Source organism: Choloepus didactylus, chromosome 4 (assembly GCF_015220235.1).
Source record: "Choloepus didactylus isolate mChoDid1 chromosome 4, mChoDid1.pri, whole genome shotgun sequence".
In the NCBI taxonomy this organism is placed as follows: domain Eukaryota; kingdom Metazoa; phylum Chordata; class Mammalia; order Pilosa; family Megalonychidae; genus Choloepus; species Choloepus didactylus.
The window spans coordinates 30,040,556-30,065,990 of record NC_051310.1 but is presented as its reverse complement, the minus strand read 5'-3'; the positions used below and the strand labels follow the sequence as shown (position 1 = coordinate 30,065,990).

At 37.9% G+C, this 25,435-nt stretch overlaps 1 protein-coding gene across 15 annotated transcripts in view; it reads left to right on the top strand.

The window, feature by feature from the left end:
* The window catches only part of NRXN3 (neurexin 3), a 1,698,447-nt gene that overhangs the window by 1,533,870 nt on the left and 139,142 nt on the right, over window positions 1–25,435 (top strand). For all 15 annotated transcript variants that reach the window (XR_005216274.1, XR_005216275.1, XM_037832161.1 and 12 more), the window contains 2 exons: window positions 3,856–3,945; window positions 9,163–9,470. Coding sequence is in view for 13 of the 15 variants with exons in the window: in XM_037832161.1 (XP_037688089.1) it covers window positions 3,856–3,945; window positions 9,163–9,470 (398 nt within the window). In the remaining 2 variants the exon portion in view is untranslated. The remainder of the gene's footprint in view (window positions 1–3,855; window positions 3,946–9,162; window positions 9,471–25,435) is intronic.

Below are 25,435 nucleotides of genomic sequence, written 5' to 3'. Positions count from 1 at the left end.
GTGAAGCTAGAACTCAAAACCAGGTTTGTCTCCAAAGCCCACGGTCTTAACTCTTATGCTGTCTTGATTATAGATGACTTTAATAAAATGAGTATAACTTCTAATGCATAGGACCTATGTTTGCATCAATAGGGAGTAAAAATGGTATTAGAGTAAACTTTATTTTCTGTGCTATGCAAAAGTTCCTTCTGTTTTTCAGCTCTTCACTTGAAATCATGTTTATTCCCATGGAACAGTTAACACATTCCAAGTTCTTAAAGAGGTACTGATGTATTAGGGAATTATTCAAGGGTCAACTTGCTTTCTTTACCTTATCTTCCTCTCTTCCCTTTTCCTTGCATCCTAAATGTAGGAAATATAAAGTCCTGCATGAAAGTTGGAGCTGTTTCTATAAACCAGTTGGGCCTTAATGGTTTCATCTCAAAGTATTCTGCTCTTTGCAATATTACAATTCAAAAGTGCATACTGTATATGTCTCCAGGAGTTGAAATGCTTGATAGTAGAACCAATAGCTCAAGTGCAAATGACCAGGGGAGGCCAATTGTACAAAAATCTCAATTTGTGACCAAAAGTGGATGGGGCATGAACACAATTAACAGCACTGAAGTATACATTTGAATGTGGTTAAAATGGAGAAATTTGGGGCTGTATATGTTACTAGAATAAAAATCTAAAACAAAATTGGATAGGGGTACATACACATATTTATTTTAAGTAGAATAAAACATTACTAATATTTCTTTTCTAAAATTTAGTCCCATGTAGGTGAGTATCAATCCATATAAGTAATTTGAGAACTGTTCTTTGTTTTAGAATCTCTTTATGTGATGCATAGATTTCTTGGTGTGATAAAAAATTGCAGTCATTGCTTTTTTGGTATAATTAGTAATGCACATACACCTCTTTTTAATGACTTTATGACATTACTATTCATGAGGCTATTCTTTCTAGAGGATAGCATCACTTTCTGTTGAAGAATTTATTTCACTCTTTGTTTAAATTTTCATACTAGTTGCTACATGAATCGTACAAGAGAATGTCATTAAGGATTTAACATGAATGTGTATGGATTTAATGAGGTTTGTTCAGCTTTCAGAGTAGTTCCTGTGTATGAATCCTTATATTTAGGAGGTTGTTTGCTCTTTAATCAGTCTAGCAAATGGGGCTCGGGGCAAAAGAACTCATTCTCACGCACATGTGTCTAAAACATTTCTTACTAATGTTTGAGATAAATTAAAATAAAAACCAACAAAAACATGAAAAGAGACTAAGAGCAACATTAATGTGGCAATTTAAACCAGTTTGGTTTTCCAAATGACCTTACATCTTTCACAGTTTTAACAATATGCAAAATCACTGTCATTAATACCAGATTCTATTAATCTGGCATGGAAAACTTCAAACTTTTTTCTAAATGTTTTTAAAGCTGAGGTGGAGAAGAATGACTCTCTCTGACTTTCAGAAAGGTCTAAGGTTGAATCGTGGCTATGCTACCCTCCCAGCATGTCCCTCACTTGGTTATCTAATAATTACCTCTTCTTGTAGTCTGCATCAAGTCCTAAGAAGATTTTCCATGGTCCTTTATGATTTGAAAGAGTGCATGGGAGGAGGAGTGATACTTAGGGGGGCTGAGAGCCCTATACATTCGGAAGAAGTAAATCAGTGCAGCTTCCTAATTTATTGATTTGGTGCATATAGAACTATGGCAATTTGGAACTTTGGTTATTTCCGATTTTGCCCTAAGAATGTTGAGATTTTTATTTGCTCTTGACTTCACTAATCCATTCTGCAGTAAGTGGAATGAAAGTCATTACTATATACAATGTTGTAACTAACAACTAACAATGACAAAGAGAAAACCAAAAATAGTAGAATGTATTCAAGGTGAATCTGGAACCACCTGTTTGTCATTTCTTGATACAGTATTCTGTTGCAGCTAAACTTTGAGGGGGTCAAAGCTTATGGAGATGAATGACATCCCTTGTGATATCTGTCACCTGTAGGATAGGCTTAAGAGTTGCAGATAGAAGTTCTTTTCAGAGAAGTGCATGCTCCTTTTCTATGAAAGCATATGAGAATTTACACAACTTTATTTTGGATTAATAAAACTCTGAGTACTGGATTTGCCAGAGAGGATCACTATAACTATCACTAATCTGTGGCTATATTAACAGGCAAAACTCACTTCTTTTACCCTGGGCTTACTGAAGCACTACAAAGTTGCCTTGCTGTTTTTCCTCCCTACTTGCCTTTTTCCGTGAGAAAAGGTGTTAAAATGTTATGGTCTATGCCAGCTCAGCCAGGAGTCCTTGATATAGACTGAGAGTTCATAGTTGCTCCTTTCATGAAGCCTTGTTTTTTTCACTCCTGTGTAGTAAGGATCATGAATTACCTTCTTAGAAGAAGTTGTTCATAGAAGTGAATGGGAAAATTTGCAGGCTGGCCCCAGTGGAGCCTCCTGTCCCATTCCACACCCCAAGGAAGGCAGGTATCATTTTAATCACATGCAGAATCTTTTCATTCAGTACAAATGCCTTTGTAGAGATGACCCGAAGATTGAAATGCCATGATGTGTCTCTATCACTTGGTCTGATGCTATAGTCAATTCTAACATTTGCACTGCTTTTAGGACTTCATTGTAAATGCTTTCCATGCCAACTGTTTTGAGATTTTGATCTCATTTGCAATGTCAGTAATTTGGAATGGGATTCCCTCTGTTCTAATATAAGGCTATGAGTTAAAAACAGTGAATTGAAATTCACTAATTTCTGCTTGGTCAATGCAAGTTTGTTTGACAGGATAGAACAGTTTCCAAAGCATGCTTTTTTATTCTGTGATTTGAAGCATATTCATTAGGGCCGTATCTCCAGAACACCCCTCCTCAAGTCTGTTCTAATTGGAGAAACCTTCCATGGGTGGTAACAACAGAGTTGGGAAAGGAAAGGGGGATATACTGTTAAAGGCTTTGTGTTTGAGCCTTCAATCTAATTAGATATTTCATTTTTGGAGGAAGTATCCCTAACAGGCTATGTGAATAGATGTTTTTCAGGAAGGACCTCTCAGAGGAGAGGATAAGGGAGAGAGACAAGGTAAGCATTTAAAGCCAGTGTCTATTAACAATAATAAAATGTAGTTGCTCAGAAGTCTAGCAAAGGCGTGTTTATGACTTTATTCCCAGATATTTACTTTGGATTTTCTTCTTTAAAATATGGAACAAAGTTATTGCCTCAAGGATAGAGATATAAAGAGCAATATGTATATGCTATATAAACTAGGTGTCAGGATACTAGAAGCTTGTATAAAAAAAATAAGAAGTTGTCCTTGACCATCAAGGTTTTAATTGCATCCTTTGACTTCTGTCTGCCAGACGGTAAGGAGTTGCAAACACTTGATCAAAAACAAGGAAGTACATGGCCAGGTGCTTCTACTGGGATAGAGTAGAGTGATAGTGGAGCAGGCATGACTGAGGATCTGAGGGTCTCCAACTACATTATATGGCTGATGTGGGGGACCTGAAGTTAGGGAGAGCCCTGTGCCTCAATTGGTCCAATTAAGGTGTGGCTGGAGTGGGGTGGAAAAAAATAACAGTAAACCCATTCCTGTAAATGACCAAACCTCTTGCTGATTTCCATCTCAGGCCACATTTCCAAAACAGGATGGAGTGCTGCATAGCTAAGATTAACCTGACCTCAAACCTCTCAGCCAAAGTGAGAGTGACTTCAACTCCACCTTTACTAAAGATAAATTGATATCTATCTCTAAAAACTTCATAAAACCAACCAAAAACCTAGGATGTTTTTTAATGACTTATTGACTTTTCAGATTGTTTTTTAAGCTGTTTTTTAAACTTTAAAGGCAACACTGATAATGAACGCTTCCAAATGGTAAAACAGAAAATCCCCTTCAAATATAACCGGCCCGTAGAGGAGTGGCTGCAGGAAAAAGGTAACTGTCGTTAAAACTTTCATTTTAAAATCATTTGATTCTAAACCCTCATTTTTAAAGCCTGCAAATAAATGTTCCTTAAATGATAATCGCCTGCTGCATAAATGACTGTTTTAATTTTCATTATAATTTGTGTCAGCTTCCACCTGCCATATGTTGATAAATCATGCTATAATACATTGCCATTAAAATACAGTTAAAGGGACTAACATCTAGCTTGCTATCAGCGTGACAACCACAAACAAGAAATTCCAGGAACTTTTAAAAAAGAAATGTATTATGGCAATTTAACCGCTGCATGACATTATTTGTTAATTTGCTTTAAATTACCTCTTACACCAAAGCTTTCCAAAGAAATTTCAAAAATACTTTTTAAACTCACATCTTGAGGCTGTTTTGGCTTTACAATCTATAGTGTGGTTCTTAAAAAATCATAGATTGACTTTTGTTAACTTAAATTGCTTAAAACAAATGTTTTAAGGGGAACAATATTTTTTAACATTTGTTTTTAAACTAAGAAAAGAAGGGGAAGAATGTATTTTGCCTTTAAATTCAAACCTACAGAGGCAAAATATTTCATAAGAGGTTCATTGTAACCTAGTTGCTGACTAAAACTAAAAATAACAACAACAAAAAAGTATTTTACATTTTGGTTGTGTGATACCCTTACGTATTTCACTTTTTATACAACAAATGTGTAAGTGGTTAAGGCAATGAGTTGGAAAGGGAAAGGCTTATGAAAGACAAAACAGTTTCTGATTTGCTGAAGAAAGCAACCACTCTGTTACTTAAAAAGGGCAGCGGTTATAACTGATGTTAGAATTTTCTGTGTGGCTTCTGTTTGTTAGATATTTAAGAGAGTTCCCTATCTTTCAACAAAGCTATACATTCTGTTCTTTCCAGAGCCAATATAAGCTTCTCTTGTCTCGGGACCTTAAGTAGGCTCTTAAAATTTCTCGAGATTGATGGAGTTGTATAAAAAGGTGATCAGGTGTATCACTTAGCATATAATTTTAAAAGACTACAGTTTTAAGTTGGGTGAAAATATTCAGACCTTTCTACACGGAAAATCCTAAGTCTTAACTGTTTGCCCTATTTTTAACTTATGTGGTCTAATTAAAAATAAATTAAGAATAACTCTAAAAAGCAAATAATTTTTTTCTGTAATCACCAGCTCATAAAGTCCCTTTAACACTAAAGACGATGATTGCCTCACTTTTAAAAAGGAACAGAAAACTAGATGCATGTCTGAGTCTCATGTGCCTGAGAGAACTTTTTTGTTTCTTTCAATTTTATGTTAATAATCTTTTATTTTACTCCATTGCCTTTCCAAGTCTAAGTTTAATAGCATGCCAGGCATTTTCATTTGTATAAACCATTATAAAGTTATTAGTAGACTTTTAGTTTTTCTTATATAAGCATCTTATCAGTTGACTTTCATATAGAAAGATGTTTTCAAATACACAAATAGAGGGATTGGGGCTGGGGGATGGGGAGGGATGGTTGCGGTGGGAGAGAGGGAGGGATTGTAGTTTGTTAATCAAATATCTATTTGCTTACATATGCATACGATATTTAGAAACATTTTTGCAAACTGTGAGGTTCTCTTCTACATTATTTTAAATGAACTTTTTCTTGTATTGTGGGTGAGTAACATCAGTTCATTCTATTGCTTTACCTCTTCCTCTGCCTAGCTAAGTTTCCCTTTTAAAAGAATAGAAAATATATGCCAAAAGACCTTGTAAATATAAGGAGAGCAAAGGGTAAAGACAGAAGGATGTATGAGGAAGTACTTGAAATGCTTCTTTGAAGTCATTTCTATTCCTGGGGAAGAGAATTGGGTTATAGCATTCCCGAATCTGTTTTCTGGCTCTGTCTACTATTGACTGACTTTCTGACCTTAGACAATCCACTGAACCTCTTTATATCTCAGATTCCCCATCTGAGGAGAGGAGAAATAATACTGCTTATTCCCCAAGGATATTCTGGGGTTTAATTAATTAGTCTTTGTGCAACACTTACTGGAGATGTGCAAAGATTTAATTTAATCAGTATGTGAGCTCGATATCCAAATGAGGTAACAATGACTTCCAAGAGGATGGGGGCCCATAATAAAACAAAAAGTATCCCATTATAAATCTTGTACTGGTGTTATACCACACAAATTAGGTAACTATTATAAGGAAGAAAAATATTTTAAAATAAATTTTGTATTGATGTTAGAACAACTCTCAGATTGGGATACTTACGTATACATATATATGTAAAATAGTTGCATGACAGAAACAATGGATCATCAGGAGTGACAATAATGAGATCTGGCATTGATTTTGAGAAGTCTTGGACAAATGATAAGAAAGGAAACTCAAATATTTCATAGGGAGAGGGTAATGATGGCTATTTCTTGCTTATTCCTGCTTAGCTGTGAGAGAAAAATTGAACAGAGGAAGGGATGGTAGGAGACTGAGAGTGTCCCATTTCCCTTTAATGACTACTAGCTTTGCTACTGACCACCTTAGGTACAGAGGGCTAGTAGAGGGTCTCGGAACAGAAAAAAAGCAGATCTAACCAGGAATAGAATATGAAACAAACAAGCAAATAAAACCAAATGCTTCCTATACTATGGTGGGAAACTGAAATATAGACAACCCCTTCCCTATTTCACCCCACGAGTGTCTTGTTCCAAGAAGTGATTAGTCAGATCTCTCTGGGAAAGCAGCAATCACTAGGACTGGAGCAATGGCTTAATTTTACAGCACAGGAAACATGTCTCACCTTTCCCAATGCTTAGGTCAGCCTCGAACAAGGGAAACCTCTTTGTGGAGTGAACTGTGCCACCTGGAATGAAGGACAGCCATCATTTCTAGCCAGTGTAGAAACGATGCTTCCTATTTAAATTTCCTCTGACCCTCTTTTCTTACCACCAGGAAAATAAGATGACAACCATTATAGATGTTATCACTGTGACATACTGTCAGGAATAATAGAAATATAAAACCTTCTACATATAATCAATAATAACTTATTATAATATTAATATAATAATAATTAACTGATCATGAGTTCTGGATTATATACAAAGGAAGAGATGGATAAATATTGTGGCTGGCCAGCAGATGTGTAAATGGCAAGAAAGCATGGAATTATGGGCTGTCTGGAATAAGATACTGAATTCTCATCCTAGAAATATCCCATTAGATAACTTCTTAATATTTACTATATTAAGCTTCCCCAAATTGCCTATGCCAGTTTGAGAGAGTATTTTTTCTCCCCTTGAATCATGTCATCTCTCTTATAGTAAGCCTACCTAGGGCTGCCGGAAAGAGCTGTCATCAAAAATAAACAGGAAGAAGCATGAGCTCCAGGCCATTGTCCAGAGTTATTGTGCATTGAACTTTTTGCTGCATCTTGTGTTAAGGGGAAGGAGGCCAAAGGACAGACAATGATGCATGTGCACAGGGCACTGAAGGAATTGGTGGGCAAATAATGGAAATCTATTAGACCCATTTTGATTGCACTCTTGGGATCTGGGCAATTCTGTTATCATTAAGGCCAGCAGACCCCATTTCCATGCTCTAAAGATTTTTATAAAGTATAGATAATTTTCAATATAAAAAAATCCTCTGGCCAGTTCTCCATACTGCAATGTTTGAAGCCTCCAGAGAGGTATTATTTTTAAATTGTTCTTCACTAATAGGCCCTTAAAAAATGAGCAAATGAGCAAAGTTGACTCTGTAGAGAGTTCCTCTGCTCAAAGGTTACCTCTTCTCTGCTTCGTCCATTCTTATATATTGAGCAGGTACCTCACGTTATACATCAGAAATTCAAGGAGAGTTGAACAAAGGTTAATCCTTGAAGACCATGTAATAGTGGTAGAGGTTAAAAGCCCAAACATCACAGTATGCCTCTGTTCATTTTAGAGATTGTGGAGCAATCTATTTTTTTTGTTAATTATTTCCAGTTACTTATAGCTAAAATAATTTTGGTGAGTCAATCAAGAACAAGCCGAGCATTGCTTGATCACTGAATCAAGTTGAGAAAAATTCAAAAGGGATATATTGAATTCCATTAATAAGTGTTACCCCCTTCTCCATATGGAAGAGCAGAGGGAAGTAATCTGGAGAAATAACAGCATAGAAGACCTTAGCATGTTGCTGTCCTGATATTGTACAATATCAATGAGTTTTTATTTTTAAAAAAGCTGCTTGGGTTTTTCTGGGGAAGACGTGGCACTTGAGAGAATTAGTTGGAGTGAGATGTTTAGATATATTTTTTTAAACTCTGTTCTACCATGATTTCATTCTGATAGTATACTTTCCACAGAAACAAGTGGTCCCCAAATAGGAACTCCAAGTAAGGTGAAATACTGATATTTTTCAACCCATTAACATTCCTCTGAATCATTTTTAAAAGTTTTATGCATTGCATTTTTCATTAAATAACCCCCTCTTTCAGAATTCATTGATTCTGAATGATATATTTTCTTTCCTTTTTTCACCCCAAGAGCATTATCAAAGTCTATTTTTTCCCATCTCTTAGGGAATGATTTAGTTGTGTGACCATAATCCCCCCAGAAGTTGGTAGAGATAGGAAATTATCTGTTATGGTGTTTACTGAGCAGCAAGTACAGATAGATTATTATATATTATAAATATTGCTAAGACATATTTCACAACTCGAATGCCCAATTTTACAAGTATGCAAGGAATCCATGTCTCTTAACTGGAATTTAATTATAATTAATTTAATTATCAGGCCTATTTTTAATTCATGTCTAAGTCAACTCACTGAGTTTGTATTTTCCATACATAACTCATTTTAGTTTTCATTATGTTTCTCTGTAGCTTAAAAAAAATCAGAGCAACAGGCATGTATGATTTATTCTGGTCATCACATGATTTGTGGATTTCTTTCCATCATCCACAATTGCATGCCCAAGAACACTGCAGTACTGCTCATCATTGAACCAAGAGTTCTCTTTCCTCAAATGAAGGAGTAGAAATTTGATTATTCTGGGTATCTAGAATTTTCAGCTAGACAGTGGAAGAGATAATCGTAGTGAAATGTTACTTGCCAATATCTGTTTGATTGTTATCTACTTTTCTCCCCTTCAGCTGCTCAAGGAAGCCTGTTATGATGCCTGGTCCATTTTGACCAGGTAAGGCAAAGAGGGAAAATGTATGGGAATAACGCTGTTTCCTCCACCCAATCCACTAGGCCGGCAGTTAACCATCTTCAACACCCAGGCGCAAATAGCCATTGGTGGAAAGGACAAAGGACGCCTTTTCCAAGGCCAGCTCTCTGGGCTCTATTATGATGGTTTGAAAGTACTGAACATGGCAGCTGAGAACAACCCTAATATTAAAATCAATGGAAGTGTCCGACTAGTGGGTGAAGTCCCATCGATCTTGGGAACAACACAGACGACCTCCATGCCACCAGAAATGTCTACCACTCTCATGGAAACCACTACTACAATGGCTACTACCACAACCCGCAAGAATCGCTCCACAGCCAGTATTCAGGTAAGTGACTCTCCCAGTATTGTTTCTGCTCTTTGTCTCTGAAGCATTGTTCTCATGATCGGTGTTGTTATGTAACCAAAAAGTCTGAGCTGCTATGTTTGGAGGAAGGATGACTGAAGATGCTCATAGTCATAAGACCCAGGAATGGAGAAAGATGAAGTCCTTGCTAAAGAAGTCATAAAAGTCTTGTGGCACTAAAGGGTTACTATTCCTATCATATTTATCACAGAAAAGCTGTTCTGCAAAATGAGCAATGGACCACACTTTGAGTATGAAATACTCCCTCCTTTCATTTTATTTCCTTTTCTTTTCAAGTACCAAAAAGGGAAAAGGGGAAAGGAAAGTTTGTTATATGAAAGATTATATCCTAGTTCAAATCTATTCACATCCTCCAGATGGCTTTGCTGGAACATTCATTGTCCATTATTAAGGCCAGTGGGTGCCATTAAATCAAGGGCAATTGGAACTAGAGGTGCAACTAATCCTTGTAAAATGCTGTCTTTTCATTTGATATTGAGTCTTGATTAATTACTTGTCATTTTTGTCCATTTTGTTTCCTTTATATCTGAGCAAAATCCTAATTACATTAGAATATTTGAAGGTTTGAGTTTAGCTATGCAGGAATCCTTAGTTTTATGGTAAGGCTTTTGTTTTTTACAATTAAAAGTGATTATACCCAAACTAAAGCTTAATTCTTTGCTGACTCCCTTGGCATTTCATAAAACTAGTTAGTAGAGGGTAGGAGGTTAATCAAATTATTAGCCTTAAATACTATGGCATAAAACAAAACATTCTAATTGTTCATGGGGAAATTACCCCTAGTTTAGTTAGTATTTATAGAAAGTTCAGTAGATCAGTTCTTGTCCCTTCTGCTTCCTAGTTTTAAGACATCATCCAGGGACTCAAATAAGTCTTTGATGTCACCTTTCCTTTGACTCCAGTGGACATTATAAACATAAAGTCAATAATTAATTAAATCCACTATGTGTTCCCATTTTTCTGAATTAAGTTCATATGAGTTAGGTAGAGGTAAAAGTATTGTTTTCCTTTTCCCTTTTCTTTGAGCAGAAATATCTGAATGGCCCCTTACCTGACTCCAAAGGAACAATCTCTAGCTATGTATGCTGAAGACGTTATCAGGCCAATTTTATATGTTTTGAAAAGGCAACTAAGAACCTCATTAGCATAGCAGTCTTACAGTCACAAACGGTGTTACATGCCTGCCTACACACATGCGCAACCAATTGCTTCTTCTCGACTGATATTAAAGCAATAACTCCTGACACTTCACTCTACACATTGAAAAGAAGATAAAAGGCAATATATGTTTCTATTATGACTCTCTATAGCTCAAGAACAGATCTGTTTATTGTTTGTGAAAGGATAGTTCTGTCTGCAGAGGTCTTGCCAGAGTTGTTTTGTTTCTGTCAGAATATGTTGTGCTGACCCTTTTGGAAGCAGAGGAGCAAATGGCTTTTTCTTTATAGCAATGACTGGTCCTGTAGTCCTTTCACAGCCAAATTCTCACTGACCTTGGGAGGATTTAATGGCACACAAGGATTCAGGGAGTAAGCCATGATAATTATTGGTTTTTGGCCTTCTCTCCAGTGGCAGGAGGGAGCAAATTGGATGATTTCCTAGTCTCTTTCAACAAACTAAGAAAGTCAGAGCTTCTGGAGGGGAGTAGACACAAGGTGCAAAAGTCTTGCCAGTGATTATGATTCTGAACATCATGGAACCCGTTGTCATGTTTGAGGAGGTAGACAGCTGGAGGCTGCCGTCTCCAACAGCCTCTTTACTGGTGTGTGCTTCTTGTCCTTTGGGTCCAATAATAATTGGATTACATCTACATGTCTTTCCTTTTACTTTTACTACAGCTATAAAAATGAGTTAAAAATCTGTTGACACTCTATTTTTAAGACTGTGTAAACACATACTCTTGGAGGAAAGCCAACAGCCCAGCACAATTGATTAGACTGAGAAGAAGGATAAAATAAAAGGCCATGTTCTTTGTAAAGATGAGCTAGAGGAAACAGCTCTATGTCAAGGGTTTTGGACTCTTTTGTACTAGACAACCAGCCATAAGAATTCTGCCCTGGGCTTCACAAAACCTTAATATACTTCATTGTCTCCAAGCCTATTCTGGTTTCAAGTTCATTCTATAGATCATACCAAGCCTGTGCTAGGACTAAGGACTCAACAACCTTAGATTCTGTGCAAAGCTTAGGACAATTCTCAGACACTGGAACTTTGGGTGAGGAAAGTCAGTCCCAGAAGCTCTCATGTATTCTATGTGATCCAGAAAATTGTTTTGGATGAAGTAGACACATAAAGCTCTGATATCTGGAAGATATCAGAAAGGAAAACAAGGAAGTGGGTAATACAGGATTTCATGTTCATCTGGTTCATCATTCACTGCTTCATCTTATGTGCACTCTTACAGCATTTTCCAAATGATGCTGTATGCTGTGCTCCTTTGCTTCTATAAGATTTTTAAAGCAGAGTTGACCTAAAATGAGACTTTTCCAAGAGAAACAAAATAAACATGTTAAAATCCACAAGTATAATTATCTGGCTATGCAAAAATCTACTCTTTCCTTCTTCCAACATAAATTAACACCATTTGAACAGTTCATTTCCAGTGGGTCTTGATTGGTGTTGATCTCAGATCAAAGGAAAACTGCAAAGTGCTGCTCTAAACTGAGTGTGAATGTGAATAAAGAGGTTTTAGTTGATTCAGTCCTCCAATTCTCAAGCCTCCTGGAAATAATTGGTTCTTTGATCTCTCTGATACTCTGGTTTGTTAGATATGAGTGTGCAACTACTTGTGAATGACATGGGCTTGTTAAATTACTCACAGCCATGGTGCCCAAGCACCAGGTTTTCAACTGATACTAAGAAGGGTGTTTCTAGAAGCAACCTTGAATTAAAAGGCAAAGATGTGCACTGAGAAGTGGGGTGGTGGATGATAAATTCTCTAGTAGTTAGTAGGTGCTCAATAAATATTTATCAAATGAATTAGCCATTTAACAATTCAAAGTAGCAGAGCTTGGGGAAAGCTTTCCTTCTGGAATGATCATGGTGATTTGGACAAGTCTTTTTTTTTTTTTTTTTTTTTGGTTAATGGTAATTCTGTAACAGTGATTAAGTGCCTGCACTTGAAGCCAGACTGCCTGGGTGTAAAACCCAGTTTTTCTTTATATTTAGGTGGCCTTGAGCAAGTTACATATCCTCTAGCTAGCTATTGCTGTGAAATGAGCTATACCATAACTTACTGAAATAAAACAACAATCATGTTATTCGATTCCACAATTTAGAGGATCAGAAATTTGGACAAGGCTCAATTAGGCAATTATTCTGCCCCACATGGAGTCTACTGGGGTCACTTATTGGTATTGAGCTGATGGCTGCTCTGGCCCAGAGAATGCAAGATGATCCACTCATACATCTCATGCCTCGATGGGCTGGAAAGACTGGGTGCTGTTGGGCCACTTTCCCTCCCCTTGTTGTCTCTAGGCCACTCCATTGGTTTCTTAGGCAGAGTTGTTTAGACTTTTATTCTCAGAAACCAAGGATCAAGGCTCAGGGCTGCTAGAGAGAGTGTTCCAAAGGACAGGAAGTAGAGGCTGCAGATTTCATAAGTGCTAGGCCTAGAAATGGGCATGATGTCACCTCCATCATATTTTATTGTTCAAAGCATTCACAGAGCTTTCCTAGTTCTAGGGGAGGAGACATAAATCTCACTTCTCAATAGCATAAATAGCAAGAATTTGCAGTCAAACTGAGTCTACCACATTGTAATGGGCAGTGGTGGTGGTGGTGGTGGGGATTCTCATAATAGCTGTGTTATATGCCTGTCAAGAGGATAAGTTAGTTAATTCAAATGAAATACTTAAAACAAGTTCATTATGCAGAGTAAGACTATATATATTTTAATTAGTTTTATTTATTCTATTCCCAACCCCCTGGGAATGTTAAGTCAATACCCTATTAAGCAAAGGCCTACTTTTGAAAATGGGGCTGTCTCTATTGGCAGCAGTGGCTGTAGTTCAGAGCAGGGGCTAGATAGGGTTTTGGGGCTGGATAATGACTTCAAGAGGGGTCAGGGTAGAATTTGGAGACCAAAATTAGTCCTGACAAATCAAAAGTCTCTAAGATCTCAGGAATGGACTTTGTTCACACCTTACCACCTGTCTTTAATTTTCTCTTCCATTTTTAAGCCAATCTGGAATTCTAATGATATTGGTAATCATGCCCCATTATGAAATCTTTCCATCTACACATATATTGGGGGTTACAAAAAGGAGGAATCCAGGATCCCCATCATCATAGAGCTTACAATCTAAAGAGGGCAAGAAGACTCAATATTAGCTATTGATGTGAGGCAGTTCCTTACAAATGGTGGGTGTATTGGGGGTGAGAAGTGGTACTTGAAATGGCCTGGCTGGAGCTCATGGATGAGGTGTGTTTGGAACTGAGCCTTATGGAATGAATATAATTCAATAGGTGATGAAAGGAGCAAATTCCAGTTTGCTGGAATGTCAGAGACTAAGTCGTGGAATTTAGAGATTATAATTACAGCAGCAGGAGGTAGCCAAATTCAACTAGAACAGAGAGTGCCCAGAGGTGATTTGTGAGACACAAGGGATCCATATTCTGTGAGCCTTGGCCTGAAACTCCCCCAAATGTGTGAGGGCTGGGAGGGGAGAACTGGATTGGATACACTGTGAGACTTACTACCAGTCATGTCCTAGCAAACCCACAGGTACTTCCGTTACAGCTGTTCCTGACACAAGCGGATTACCATCACAGAATGTGTAAGTCAGTTTCTAAAGTGGAAAAGCTCAACTCAGTCTGTACTCGTATTTTTTGGCCTTCAATCAGCTTAGAAGGAAAAAGTGAAAAACAAGAGTCTTTTAGCCCTAACTTTCAGCCACCATGACCAAAATGTACCCAAGAGAGAGGAAAGGGCACAGAGGAAAACAATTTCAAGAATTATATATATTCTCTTACCTCTGCTTCTAGCCCAAGTCGTTATCAGCGAAGAAGGAGCTCAGTGTGTTCTGTGCAAATCACCAGTTGGAATCATTTATAAGCTATTAGCAGAATACTGATCATGACCCATTTTCTCTGTGCTGGCCAATGGTGGAGTCACCTTGACATTGGTCAGTGCTGCCTGGCACCAGAAAATTATCAGAAAATCACAATGCTTAGCCTGGGTTGGATCAATCCTAATAAACAGTAGAAATGAGACTCAGCTTTGTGAGAATTCACTCTCATCTCAAACTTCACAAAGGTGGTGGCAAATGTTCCTGTGAACCACTTTCCAAAATTCCAAAAGGAAGCAACAATTTTTCAGGATTTGTAACAGTGCCTAGATGGAAAGTCTGCCTTCTGGTCTGCTTGCAGTTTCAGTCTGGGACAGGAAGAAGCACACTTCAGCTTTGATGACCAATAATTGCAAAACAAAACAAAGCAAAACTTGAAATTAGAAGGTTGATCCTGTGTACTGGATTTTCTGAGTAGATTCCCAGTGTATGGAAGGGAAAAGCATGGGTTCTACAGTCAAAATTCTTGGGTTGGACTCCAGGTTCTTCTGGTTAATTAACTGTGTACCTCTGGGCAAATCGATATTCTCTTCAAGCCTCAGTTTCATTATCTGTAAAATGGATGTAACAGTATCTTCCCCATAGGCTGGTTAGGAGTATTAAACATGGTCATATGTGGGAAGTGCTTAGGCCAAAGCATACCCCATAAAATTTTTTTAGTAAATGCCTGCCATTTGGCAACCACATCAACTCAAGAGCTTTGCAGTAAGTTGAAACCCTATGTACCCCAGAAAAACATGTTCTTTAATATAATCCATTCCTGTGGGTCTAAACCCATTGTAAGTAGGACCTTTTGATGAGGCTACTTCAATTAAGATGAGTCTCACCTCAGTGATGAGGTCTTGTCAGAATGGGTCTTAATCCTATTACTGGAGTCCTTTATAAGAGAATGAAATTCAGACAAAGACAGAAAGCCACAAAAGCAAGAAGCTGAAATCAACATAACCCAGAAGAGAAGAGAAAGACCCCGAGAAGACAGCACCATGTCACAGAAAAGCCAAGGATCGCCGACATCCAGTCTTTGGGAAGAAACCATCGCCTTGATGATGCCTTGATTATGTCTAGCCTTAAAACTGAAAGCAAATAAATTCCCATTGTTTAACTCTACCCATTTAATGATATATTGTTTTGAGCAGCCTCAGAGAGCCTTAAAACAAGCCTCTCCCCAAGGCTCAGAGATCCTCTTATAGCTTAGCCTTCCTGTATAATGGTTGGATATGCACAAGAAAAACAATTTTGCCCACCTCCTCACAAACTCACAATGACTCAGAATGTCCTCTAAGGATCCAAAATTGAACGTGACCTATCAATAAGAAGAGATTTCTATGGGAGATTCTCTCATATTGTGAAGTAGAAATTGGTTTTGCTGAATGGTCATTACACACAGACTATTCTATTAAGTTGAAGCTGCTGATATTGCCATTTTTGTAGGTCAAAAATCATCCAAAATCAGCCATTTCATGCAGTTCAACCAAATAACCTGACACACAAATTTATGGTATGTTGTTATGGATGGCATTTTCAAGGCTGAGGCTACAAAACCAAATTTTATAACAGTGTGTTTGATGCTCAAGCTGTCTTGCGTAGTTATAGATAGACCCACCTCATCCCAAATAACTTGCTATACAGGATGCAGATGACACTGTATCAAGTATGGTCATGTTCACCCAAAGAATATCCTCTCTGGGCCCCTCCACCTTTTCCCTCCTGCCACCTGCTTGACAGAAGTGAGAGGAAGAACCCATATAGTTTTCAATCCTTTGCTTTTACCATTCCACAACAGAGCCTCCTGGAGAAGTTTATTTTTAGGATCAGGGCTCAACTAATACTGATTAACAGCCTTACATGTAGCATGCGGCTCCAGGGCTCCTTCCTTTCCTGCCAAGCCTCATAACTGGAAAAGGCACTGAAGATTTGTCAGTCTAATTAGACTTTAGCTGCCAGCCAAGAAATATCTTGTCTCCTCCTTACCTTCTCACACAGGTCCTATTTTCCCCCTCTCAGATAACAATTTAGGGGGAAGGAAACTGGTCTCTAATTTACCCCTTGCCTGGTAGGAGTCTCAAGTGACATTTTCTCTTTGGGATTGCATAGTTCTAATGAAAGCAAACAGAAAAACTCGATGGGTTTACTTTCCTCTTAAAGACCTATGTTGGCAGCACACATAGGCCAATGAAGAGAAGGCAGTGTAGTTTCTTTTCATCCCCTTTTTAAAAGATTATGGGACCAGTTCTTCTCACTGCTGAGTCTGGTCATTTAAAGATCCTCCAAGAAGTTTCTCACTGCACACGTGCTGGGAGTCAGACAGTTTCCAGGAGAAGTTGTGCGGTAACTTTTAATTAGGTTATAATATTTATTAGGGTGGAATTTCTACCAAAACTGCTGATAAGGAACTGGATCCTATTCTGACGCATCTGAACAACTAGAGGAAGTAGGGTCAGCACTGAGATGTCCACAGATGGAGATCCCCAGACATTTTTAAAGTTCAGAATGGTTTCCCCAATTACCCAACAGATGACTCTGTGAAGTCTAAAGCCAAAGTCCTTCTGTATGGCTTGTGGATCAACTTCTTACTATCTCGGTGATCTTGTTTTCTATTATGGTGCTCCAGCCATGCAAGTCTTCTTGTTCTCCCTGAGCATCAGGGCAGGATGGGGGTGAGGTGAATGAGGCAGGGTCATGCAAGTATAGGGTAAGATACTGTCTTTATTTAAAATGTCGACTTTTTTTGTCATAGATTTTTTGCATTATTGTTGATTTTAAAATATTGCAACAATATTATTTATCCTGATTTATGCTTCAATTTTACATCTTAAATTTTACGCCTTAGTGAGTGCCTCACTCACCTCAGCCTAACTGCAGCCCTGCTTGAACACACCAAACTTGTCCATGCCTTTCCACTTGCCATTTCCTCTGACCAAAACAGCTTGCCCCAGCTATTTACACTGTTCACTTTCTCCCTCATCCAGGTTTCTGCTCATACGATATCTCCTAGTAAGGCCCTCCTTGACCATCGTCTATATAGCCCTCTCCATCACCTTGTCCTGCTTTGTTGTCTCTCGTGGTAGTTATCATTACCTGACATCTCATGTGTTTGTGTACCATCTCTGTTTACTGGAATGTGAGTTCCAGGAGGGTAAGATCGTAGTTTTAGGCAGTATTACAGTCCTGTTTCCTAGAACGGCACTTGACACAGAGTGAGCACTCAGTGTTAGTTGAAATGTACGACTGGACAGCAATCTGCCGGCACCTTCTCAGGGAGTACACATGCTCTCCTACCCTCTGCCAGAGGCCACTTCCTAGTGAGGCTCACAGAGCGGATGGTCATTACTGGTCAGTGCTTCTCTTTGATCCTTGTGTTGTGAATAAGAAGGCCCAGAAATGTATCCTTGTCTCTGGTGGTCAAGATTGTTCTTGCTGGCTTCTGGTCATGAGTTTTCTATTCTTAGGGCTCATTTGTCTTCAGAATAGCAAGGCCTATTTCTTTTACTTACAGTTTTTAAAGCACTTTTGGAAATGTATTTATCATCTACTTTCTCTAATTTCTTCTCCTTACTCCTTTCCAAAATTACTTAATCCCTAATCCTACTAATCCTCTTTTCAAATATAGGTATATAAAAATAATTTTCAATGGCCCACTGATTTTTTTTTCCACTGGTACAGATGGAAAATGGACTTCAGGTTCATTTACCTGGTTAGTAGGGAGCAGGGAAAGGGAGTTCTACATGCTTTCAGTCACCTCTTCCATCTTTCTCCAATGGGTGAGTATAGTATATAAACACCGTTCATCACCGGTCCTGTGGCTCCATAGTTAACCTGTTTTATTCATGATCTGCTGAAAGGACATTGATAGAAGATAGTATGAGAAGTTACCAGAGTGAGAGAAGAAACCATATCTATGTAGTTCATCACTCAACACCCAAGGCCTGTTACAGTGCATGCCACAAAGTGGGGCTCAATAAACATTTGTTGAAGCAAAGGAAAATGAAATAAAAATGTATTGAATGAATGAAAATAACTTAAGCATGGGCTTAACAGCAGAGAGAAGGGGCAGAAGAGGGAAGAATTATTATTCATGTTCAGAGTAGACCAGGGCAGCTGTGAGGAAGCAGCCTGGTATGAAGGAGACATTGAAGCAGGCATTGGGAGACTTAGCTCACGCACAGAGTAGTAGTTAAAACAGGCTCCAGGTGGATCTTCATTAAAGCTGCCTCTTACCGTCTGTGGGATTTCAGCCAAGTTACTCTTTGGAGTTTAATTTCATCATTTGAATATGGAGATTATTACACCTATTTCAAGACTAGGTTAAGATAATGTAAGTCAAGGCCTTAACTTGGTGGGACTCAATAAAAGCTTATTTTAAATGAGGTTATAATTCATTCTCTGTTGCTAAACTCCTTTTGTTTTGCATCTGAATTTTAGTTTTGATTCTGTTGCTAATTAGCGATGTCACCTTTGACGTGACATTAGCCTCTTTGGGCCTCAGAATTCTCTTCAAGTAAAAAATATAAAGTTAGATTCAAATTGTCTGCAATAACTTCTTCCTTTTGATAACAGGTTCTGTGTTTTGCACACACTGTGACAGTTGAATAGATGGATAAATGAATGAGAGGAATGAAGGGGAAGAGAGAGGTAGGAGAAGAGAGAAGAGAGCAAACAGAGATACTCTGTTTCTGTAAGAACTATCTGACTATTTCATGGATTGGATGGCTAGATTGAGATAGATGCATAGTGTCTTTGATCTAATCAAAATATTCACATAAATATTTTTTTCTTTCTGTATCTCTCCTGAAAGCTGTCAGAAATGGCTTCACAATGACCAGCTCTATGTAAAAGATAAACTACTTAATGTCTCTTGAGTCATCAAAAGAATCAATGATTCCAGTTTAAACTGAGGTCCAAGAATTGATTCCATTTTTTTTTTTTTTCTGAAAATACATCCCTTTGTTTTCTATTTATATATGACAGGGAAATGACTTCAAACAGCAATCATCACTAGCCAGGCTTCAAGATGGATATTTCCATTCGGTCTTTGACAAGGCGGTAGAAGGGGTGGGATGTGCTTTCTTACTTTTCTGGTGCACGTTTGACTGATTGTAAAAATTAGAAACACACTGAAGCTGTTATGACAGCTCTGCCTTTGGAAACCTTCTAATTAATGTCTTGAGTTGTCTAGAGAGCAAGATCTGCTAGCTAAATGGAGAATGCAAGGTTCCTCCTTGGTTTTCTCATCATCCAGAGATGAGATGACTATGGAAATGAATGCACACCATATCTGTGGTGGCTTGCAGTCACAGAGAGAATTACTTGATGGAAATTTGATTAACGTGTGTACATAATGCAGCCTCCCGTAATTCTTATCCATCTGAGTATGTGTGTGTGTAGGTGTGTGAGAGAGAGAAAGAGAGAGAGACAGAGAGACAGAGAATGAGTGTGTGTTTGCATATATCATCCAGAACAGTGCTACTTAAACTTTAGTATACATACAAACCACTTGAGTGGTCACTCTTATTGAAGCACAGATACTGACTGGTCTGGAGCCTGAGATTACACATTCCTAACAAATTCCAAGATGATGATACTGCTGTTTTGCGGACCTCATTTTCAGTACCAAAGATCCTTGGCTCAGTAGTTGTAGCATCTGTTTATCTCTTCCAAACTGTCTCTCCAAACTTAGTCCAGGGCTTTTCAAGATAGGAAGCATTATGTAAGGGGAAAGTGTGGATATCCAGCTGAGCAGTAGCAAAGAAGAACTGGTCCCATCAGACAGTCCTTCTGCTGCGAGTTCCATTTGTCCCCTCCTCCTGCCCCTTACTCTGCTGCATACCCCTGAGGCAGATGGGGAAAGAAAAGTAGGTAGAATTTAACTTGTCATAATATTTATCCCCTTTTCTGAGAGGTGACCTCCAATGAAAGCAGGAGGACATGAATGATTTTAATCCACAGTAACAATGGGGAACCAGTCCCGACCATCTCAAGCAGTATAAATATAAAAAATGACAGATTTCTCTGATCTCCCTCCCTCCATTCTCCTCCCAGATACCAAGAGAGACATATACTCATTCACCCACGGCTCACACTATAATGCACAATGAAATTTCACCCAGCCTTTATCTTGGAGCTGCTCTTCTGATGATTAATGCCACACTGACTGGGAAGCTATTCCACTGAAGAAAGACAAGTAGAGAGGAAGACACATGAAATATATTTCTGAGGCCATTTCTCATTATTATTATTATTATTATCATTAATTCCTTACTGCCCTATCTATCCTGTTAGAGAATGTTTGATCTATTGGCAATGGGGAGGGGATGACACTTGAAAGTAGATTTCATAAGGGAAGAAATGAGCAAGGACAAAGAGAAAAAGAGTTTTTACTGACAGAGAAATGACCCGAATGGGGTTTTGTCATTGTTGTTTATTTGTGATTTTTTTTTGTTCTGTTTGTTATTGTCATTTAATTTAAAGCCAAATATAACAGAAACTTCCATCTGTGTCTTTGGTGTTTTTTTTTTAGGCATTTATTTTTACATGTGTTCTTTTTTCTCTCTGTCTTCAAGAATCAATACAACATAATTTATGCAAATATTATCCCTGACAACTTATGTAAAAGACAGGAAGGAATAATTTTATTGCTATGTTACTCTGTTTTGGTTTGCTAAAACTGCTGGAATACAGTATACCAGAAATGGTTTGGCTTTTTCAATGGGGTTTTATTAGGTTACAAATTTACAGTTCTAAGGTTGTCAAAATGTCCAAATTAAGGCACCAAGAGGAAGATACCTTCTCAGAAGAAAGGCTGCTGGCATCTGGGGTTCCTCTGTTATACGGAAAGGCACATGGCGACGTCTGCTGGTCCTTCTCTCCTGGTTCTGGTTTTAATAGCTGTTTCCAAATGAGGCACAGAGAATTTTCAGGATGAGGGGTTGGGGGAAGTTCCAGGATGGCAGTCCAGAGAGCATCCAGCCCAGATTAGAACAGGAGGACAGAAGATGCCAGAAGGGAGATCTCAACCAGGAAAAAAAAAAAAAAAAAAAAAGGAAGAAAGAAAAGAAAAAGAAAGAAACAATGGATGATCTGATTACCTGGTGTGCTTATGTTGAGAGGAGTTTTATAGTTCTGATAGGTGCTTAAAAAAGTAAGCTAATAAAATAATGAATAAAGAGCTATAGAAGAAATTAAATATAATCACAACAGAATGTGACTTTCTCTCCCTTACCCTCATAAAGGACCCCAGTAAAGGGATTAAGACTCACCCTGAATGGGCTGGGTCAAATATCAATTGACCTAAAAAGACCCACCCTCAATAGGTCTGCCCCCACAGGGATAGATTAAAAGAACATGGCTTTTGTGGGGTCCATAACAGCTCCAAACCAGCACAGACTCCCATAATATAATTACCTCCATTTGCTGGTTGAATTTAAGTTTTTGAAAGGGCTGCTTTATTTAAAAAAAATAATTCTGTGTACATATTATATAAATCATGGTGTCCTCCCCTATTCTTGCCTATTTCTCATTCAAAAGGAAGGGTGGTTGCTAAATCATTTCTGTCTCTGTCATTTAGGAGGACTGGGAAGATGTGGTCATAGTAAGAGTGCAAACAAGGCATGTCAAGCTCCTGATACAAAGGCAAAATCATTAACCTAGACAGAGATACTACAATCAAATTCAGAAAGTGCTGTACTTCCAAAAATTGAGTTTATGAGGACATGGGATTTATGGGATCAAAAGCAATTATAGTTGATTTTGAATTCAATCAACAAAGATTTATTGAGTACCTAGTATGGGCCAGGTCTATCCTAGGCACTTGGGCTACATCAATAAGTAAAACAGACAAAAAATCTCCCATAGGGAGTACATTCTGTTCCACAAATAGCAGCTACCTAATAAGTGACAGGCTTTGGGGAAATAAAGAATGAAATAAGAGATATTTTTCTTCCTTTAAGGAGTACACAGTCTGGTAGAATTTGTAAATGTTTTCTATATCAGAGCAGACTCATTAGTGGCTAGGCCAATTTTCTATAGGAACATGTAGATCTGCTAGAAGAACTGCAGAGGTAGCAACCAGTCTATATTTATACAGGTCAACTCTGAGAATAAGGTCATTAATTCCACCCCCCCCCCCCAAAAAAAAACCCTGTTTCAAATGTAATCTGTTTTAACTAAAAAAGATAATAGTAAAGCAAGCTGCAATAAAGTGACTACATTTGAAAGCCACTTATTTTGGTGTCAAGGACAAAGATTGCAGTATTTATTGCAAACATTGTCTTGTGCAGGTTTGAGATCACAGTCTCTTGCAATGGGTATATCGGAGGAACCTCAGAGATCATCCAGTGATTGAGCCCCCATGACCAAGTGAGCTTCAGGGATAAGCCAACCTGGTTTCAAGCCCTGGTTTCATCAGTCAAAACTGTATATCCAGGGACAAATTGCTTTACATGTTTTCTTTAATTTAAACAATAAGTATGCATTAATTTCATGTTTTAATTGTATTTAGTTATTATTTAAATAAGACATCTACATAGTTTAAAAACCTCAAATAGCAGTCAGATCTCCCCTTTCAGTGGGAGACATCCATTACATAAGCTTGGGTGTGTTGGTTGATGGCTCTCAGCTGAGTCCTTCATTGGTACTTGCCGTTGAGGAAAGAAACTGACTTGTCCAAAGTCAACTCCTGGGGATAGCCCATATCCAGTGAGTGGTGGATGGGTCTGAGAGTATATATAAAGACTGAGCCCCTTGTGTCAAGTCTGTACAACTTGGAAGGGCCAGGCCAACTGGGGATACTGGGGTCTACTAAGGTCTTTGTTGCAACTGCATTGAAGTTCACCTCCTCCCTCTGCCCAGAAATCCAACCTAAGCTGCTAACAAAAGGCCTAAAAGAAAAACAAGCAACAACAATAACAGAAATCTTTTTCTCCATTCTTACCATGCCCTGTAATCTTGCTCCCTACTCACAACCCTTTCAGATGTTTTCCAGAGATTTCCCTCCATATTTCAATAGTATGCTTATATTTCTGTTTTTTGACTTTTATATATTAACTGATGACTTCCAACTCTGAAAGAAGATTGAGCTTTCTCCTCATCTCTCCTTCTCCCCACAGCACACCACACTTCGTCACCCTCCAAATTCCCCATAAGATTATATCACAATTCTATAGAATCAATGTCCAATGTTTGCATTAAGTATCACTTTGTAATATCCTTTTTTAAGAACCATGTGGTATCTTATTACACATTCATTTATTCCATAAATATTCACTGGGTGCATAGATGTGCCAGACACCACTCTAGAGACTGAGACAGTAGTGAATAAAATGGAAAAGATACTATCTGAGGGAGCTCACATTCTATTATGATTATATTTAATTTCTTCTATAGCTCTTTATTCATTATTTTATTAGCTTACTTTTCTAAGCACCTATCAGAACTATAAAACTCCTCTTAACATAAGCACACCAGGTAACCAGATAGTCCATCGTTTCCTTCTTTCTTTCTCTTTTTCTTTCTCTTTCTTTCTTTCTTTCTTTCTTTCTTTCTTTCTTTCTTTCTTTCTTTCTTTCTTTCTTTTCTTTCTTTCTTTCTTTCTGGTTCAGATCTCCCTTCTAGCATCTTCTGTCTTCCTGCTCTAATCTGGGCTGGATGCTCTCTGGACTGTCATCCTGGAACCTCCCCCCACCCCTCATCCTGAGAATTCTCTGTGCCTCATTTTTGTGTTGGATCCCAAACTCCCTGGATCCCAGATCTTTTGTCTTTCTTAATTTACTCTCTCATTTTGACTGTGTACATCCTCTGGTAGCCCCCTGAGAAAGGGCAGGGTGAAAAGTAAAAACATTGAAACGTCATCCATCTAAAGAATATCTTATTCCATCCTAACCCTTGATTGAGAGTTGAATCAGAGTCACTTGCAAGTTGGAAATAATTTTCACTAATAAATTAGAGAGCATTTTTCCATTTTCTGTTGTCCAATGTTGCAGTTGTTGAATGAACAGTTTGATTCCTGATCCTTAGAATATCTATTTTGTTTTATTTTGTTTTGTTTTTCTTTGGAGTCTCAGTAATGGACCTTGGTGTGGATCTTTTTTACCTCTAATGTGCTGGGCCCTTAGGGGACTTATTCCATCCAGAAAGTCATATCCTTTAGTTCTGAGAAATGTTCTTGTGTTATTTTTCTTTTGAAATTCTTCTACTTCTTTCTCCTTTTCTCTCTTTCTTCAAACTCTCAAATTCTCTCTCTCTCCAACTCTACAGTCTGATACCAAAACTGCTTGGATTGATGCCCAAATTTTCTCTCTCTTTTTTCCTTTTTGTCCTTAAATACTTATTTCTATTTTTTTTTTTTTTTTTGCTTCTCAACTTTATCTTCTAATATCATTAAACTTTAAACTTTTATCATATTTTAATGTATTCTAACATGTATGATATTTTTAAAGTATTCCACAAAATGTCTTCTTATTCTATTTCTTTTCTTTTACAAAACATCCAGTTCTTGTTTCATGAAGGCATTTCTTTTTTAACCTCACTGAAGCTGTAGTTTTGTTGAAATATTCATTTGTTCTCTGTGTATTGACTGTTTCCTCTGAGACACATTTTTCCCCTGTTTAGTTGTTTGGGTTTTTGTATTTCATGTCATAGAAGTGTTTCTCAAATAATATGGTGACTCCTGGCTATTAGTAGATACTTAACAACAAAGTCCTAAAAGCCTAATTGTAAGTGCTATATACATGAGAGGGGAATATTAATCAGCATGATTGTTCAGTGATAAGATGGCAGGCTGGTTTTCTTACTGGGAAACCGCTTCCTTCAGATTTCACTATCTATGGATCCTTTCTTTGTTGCATAAATTTCCCCAGAAAA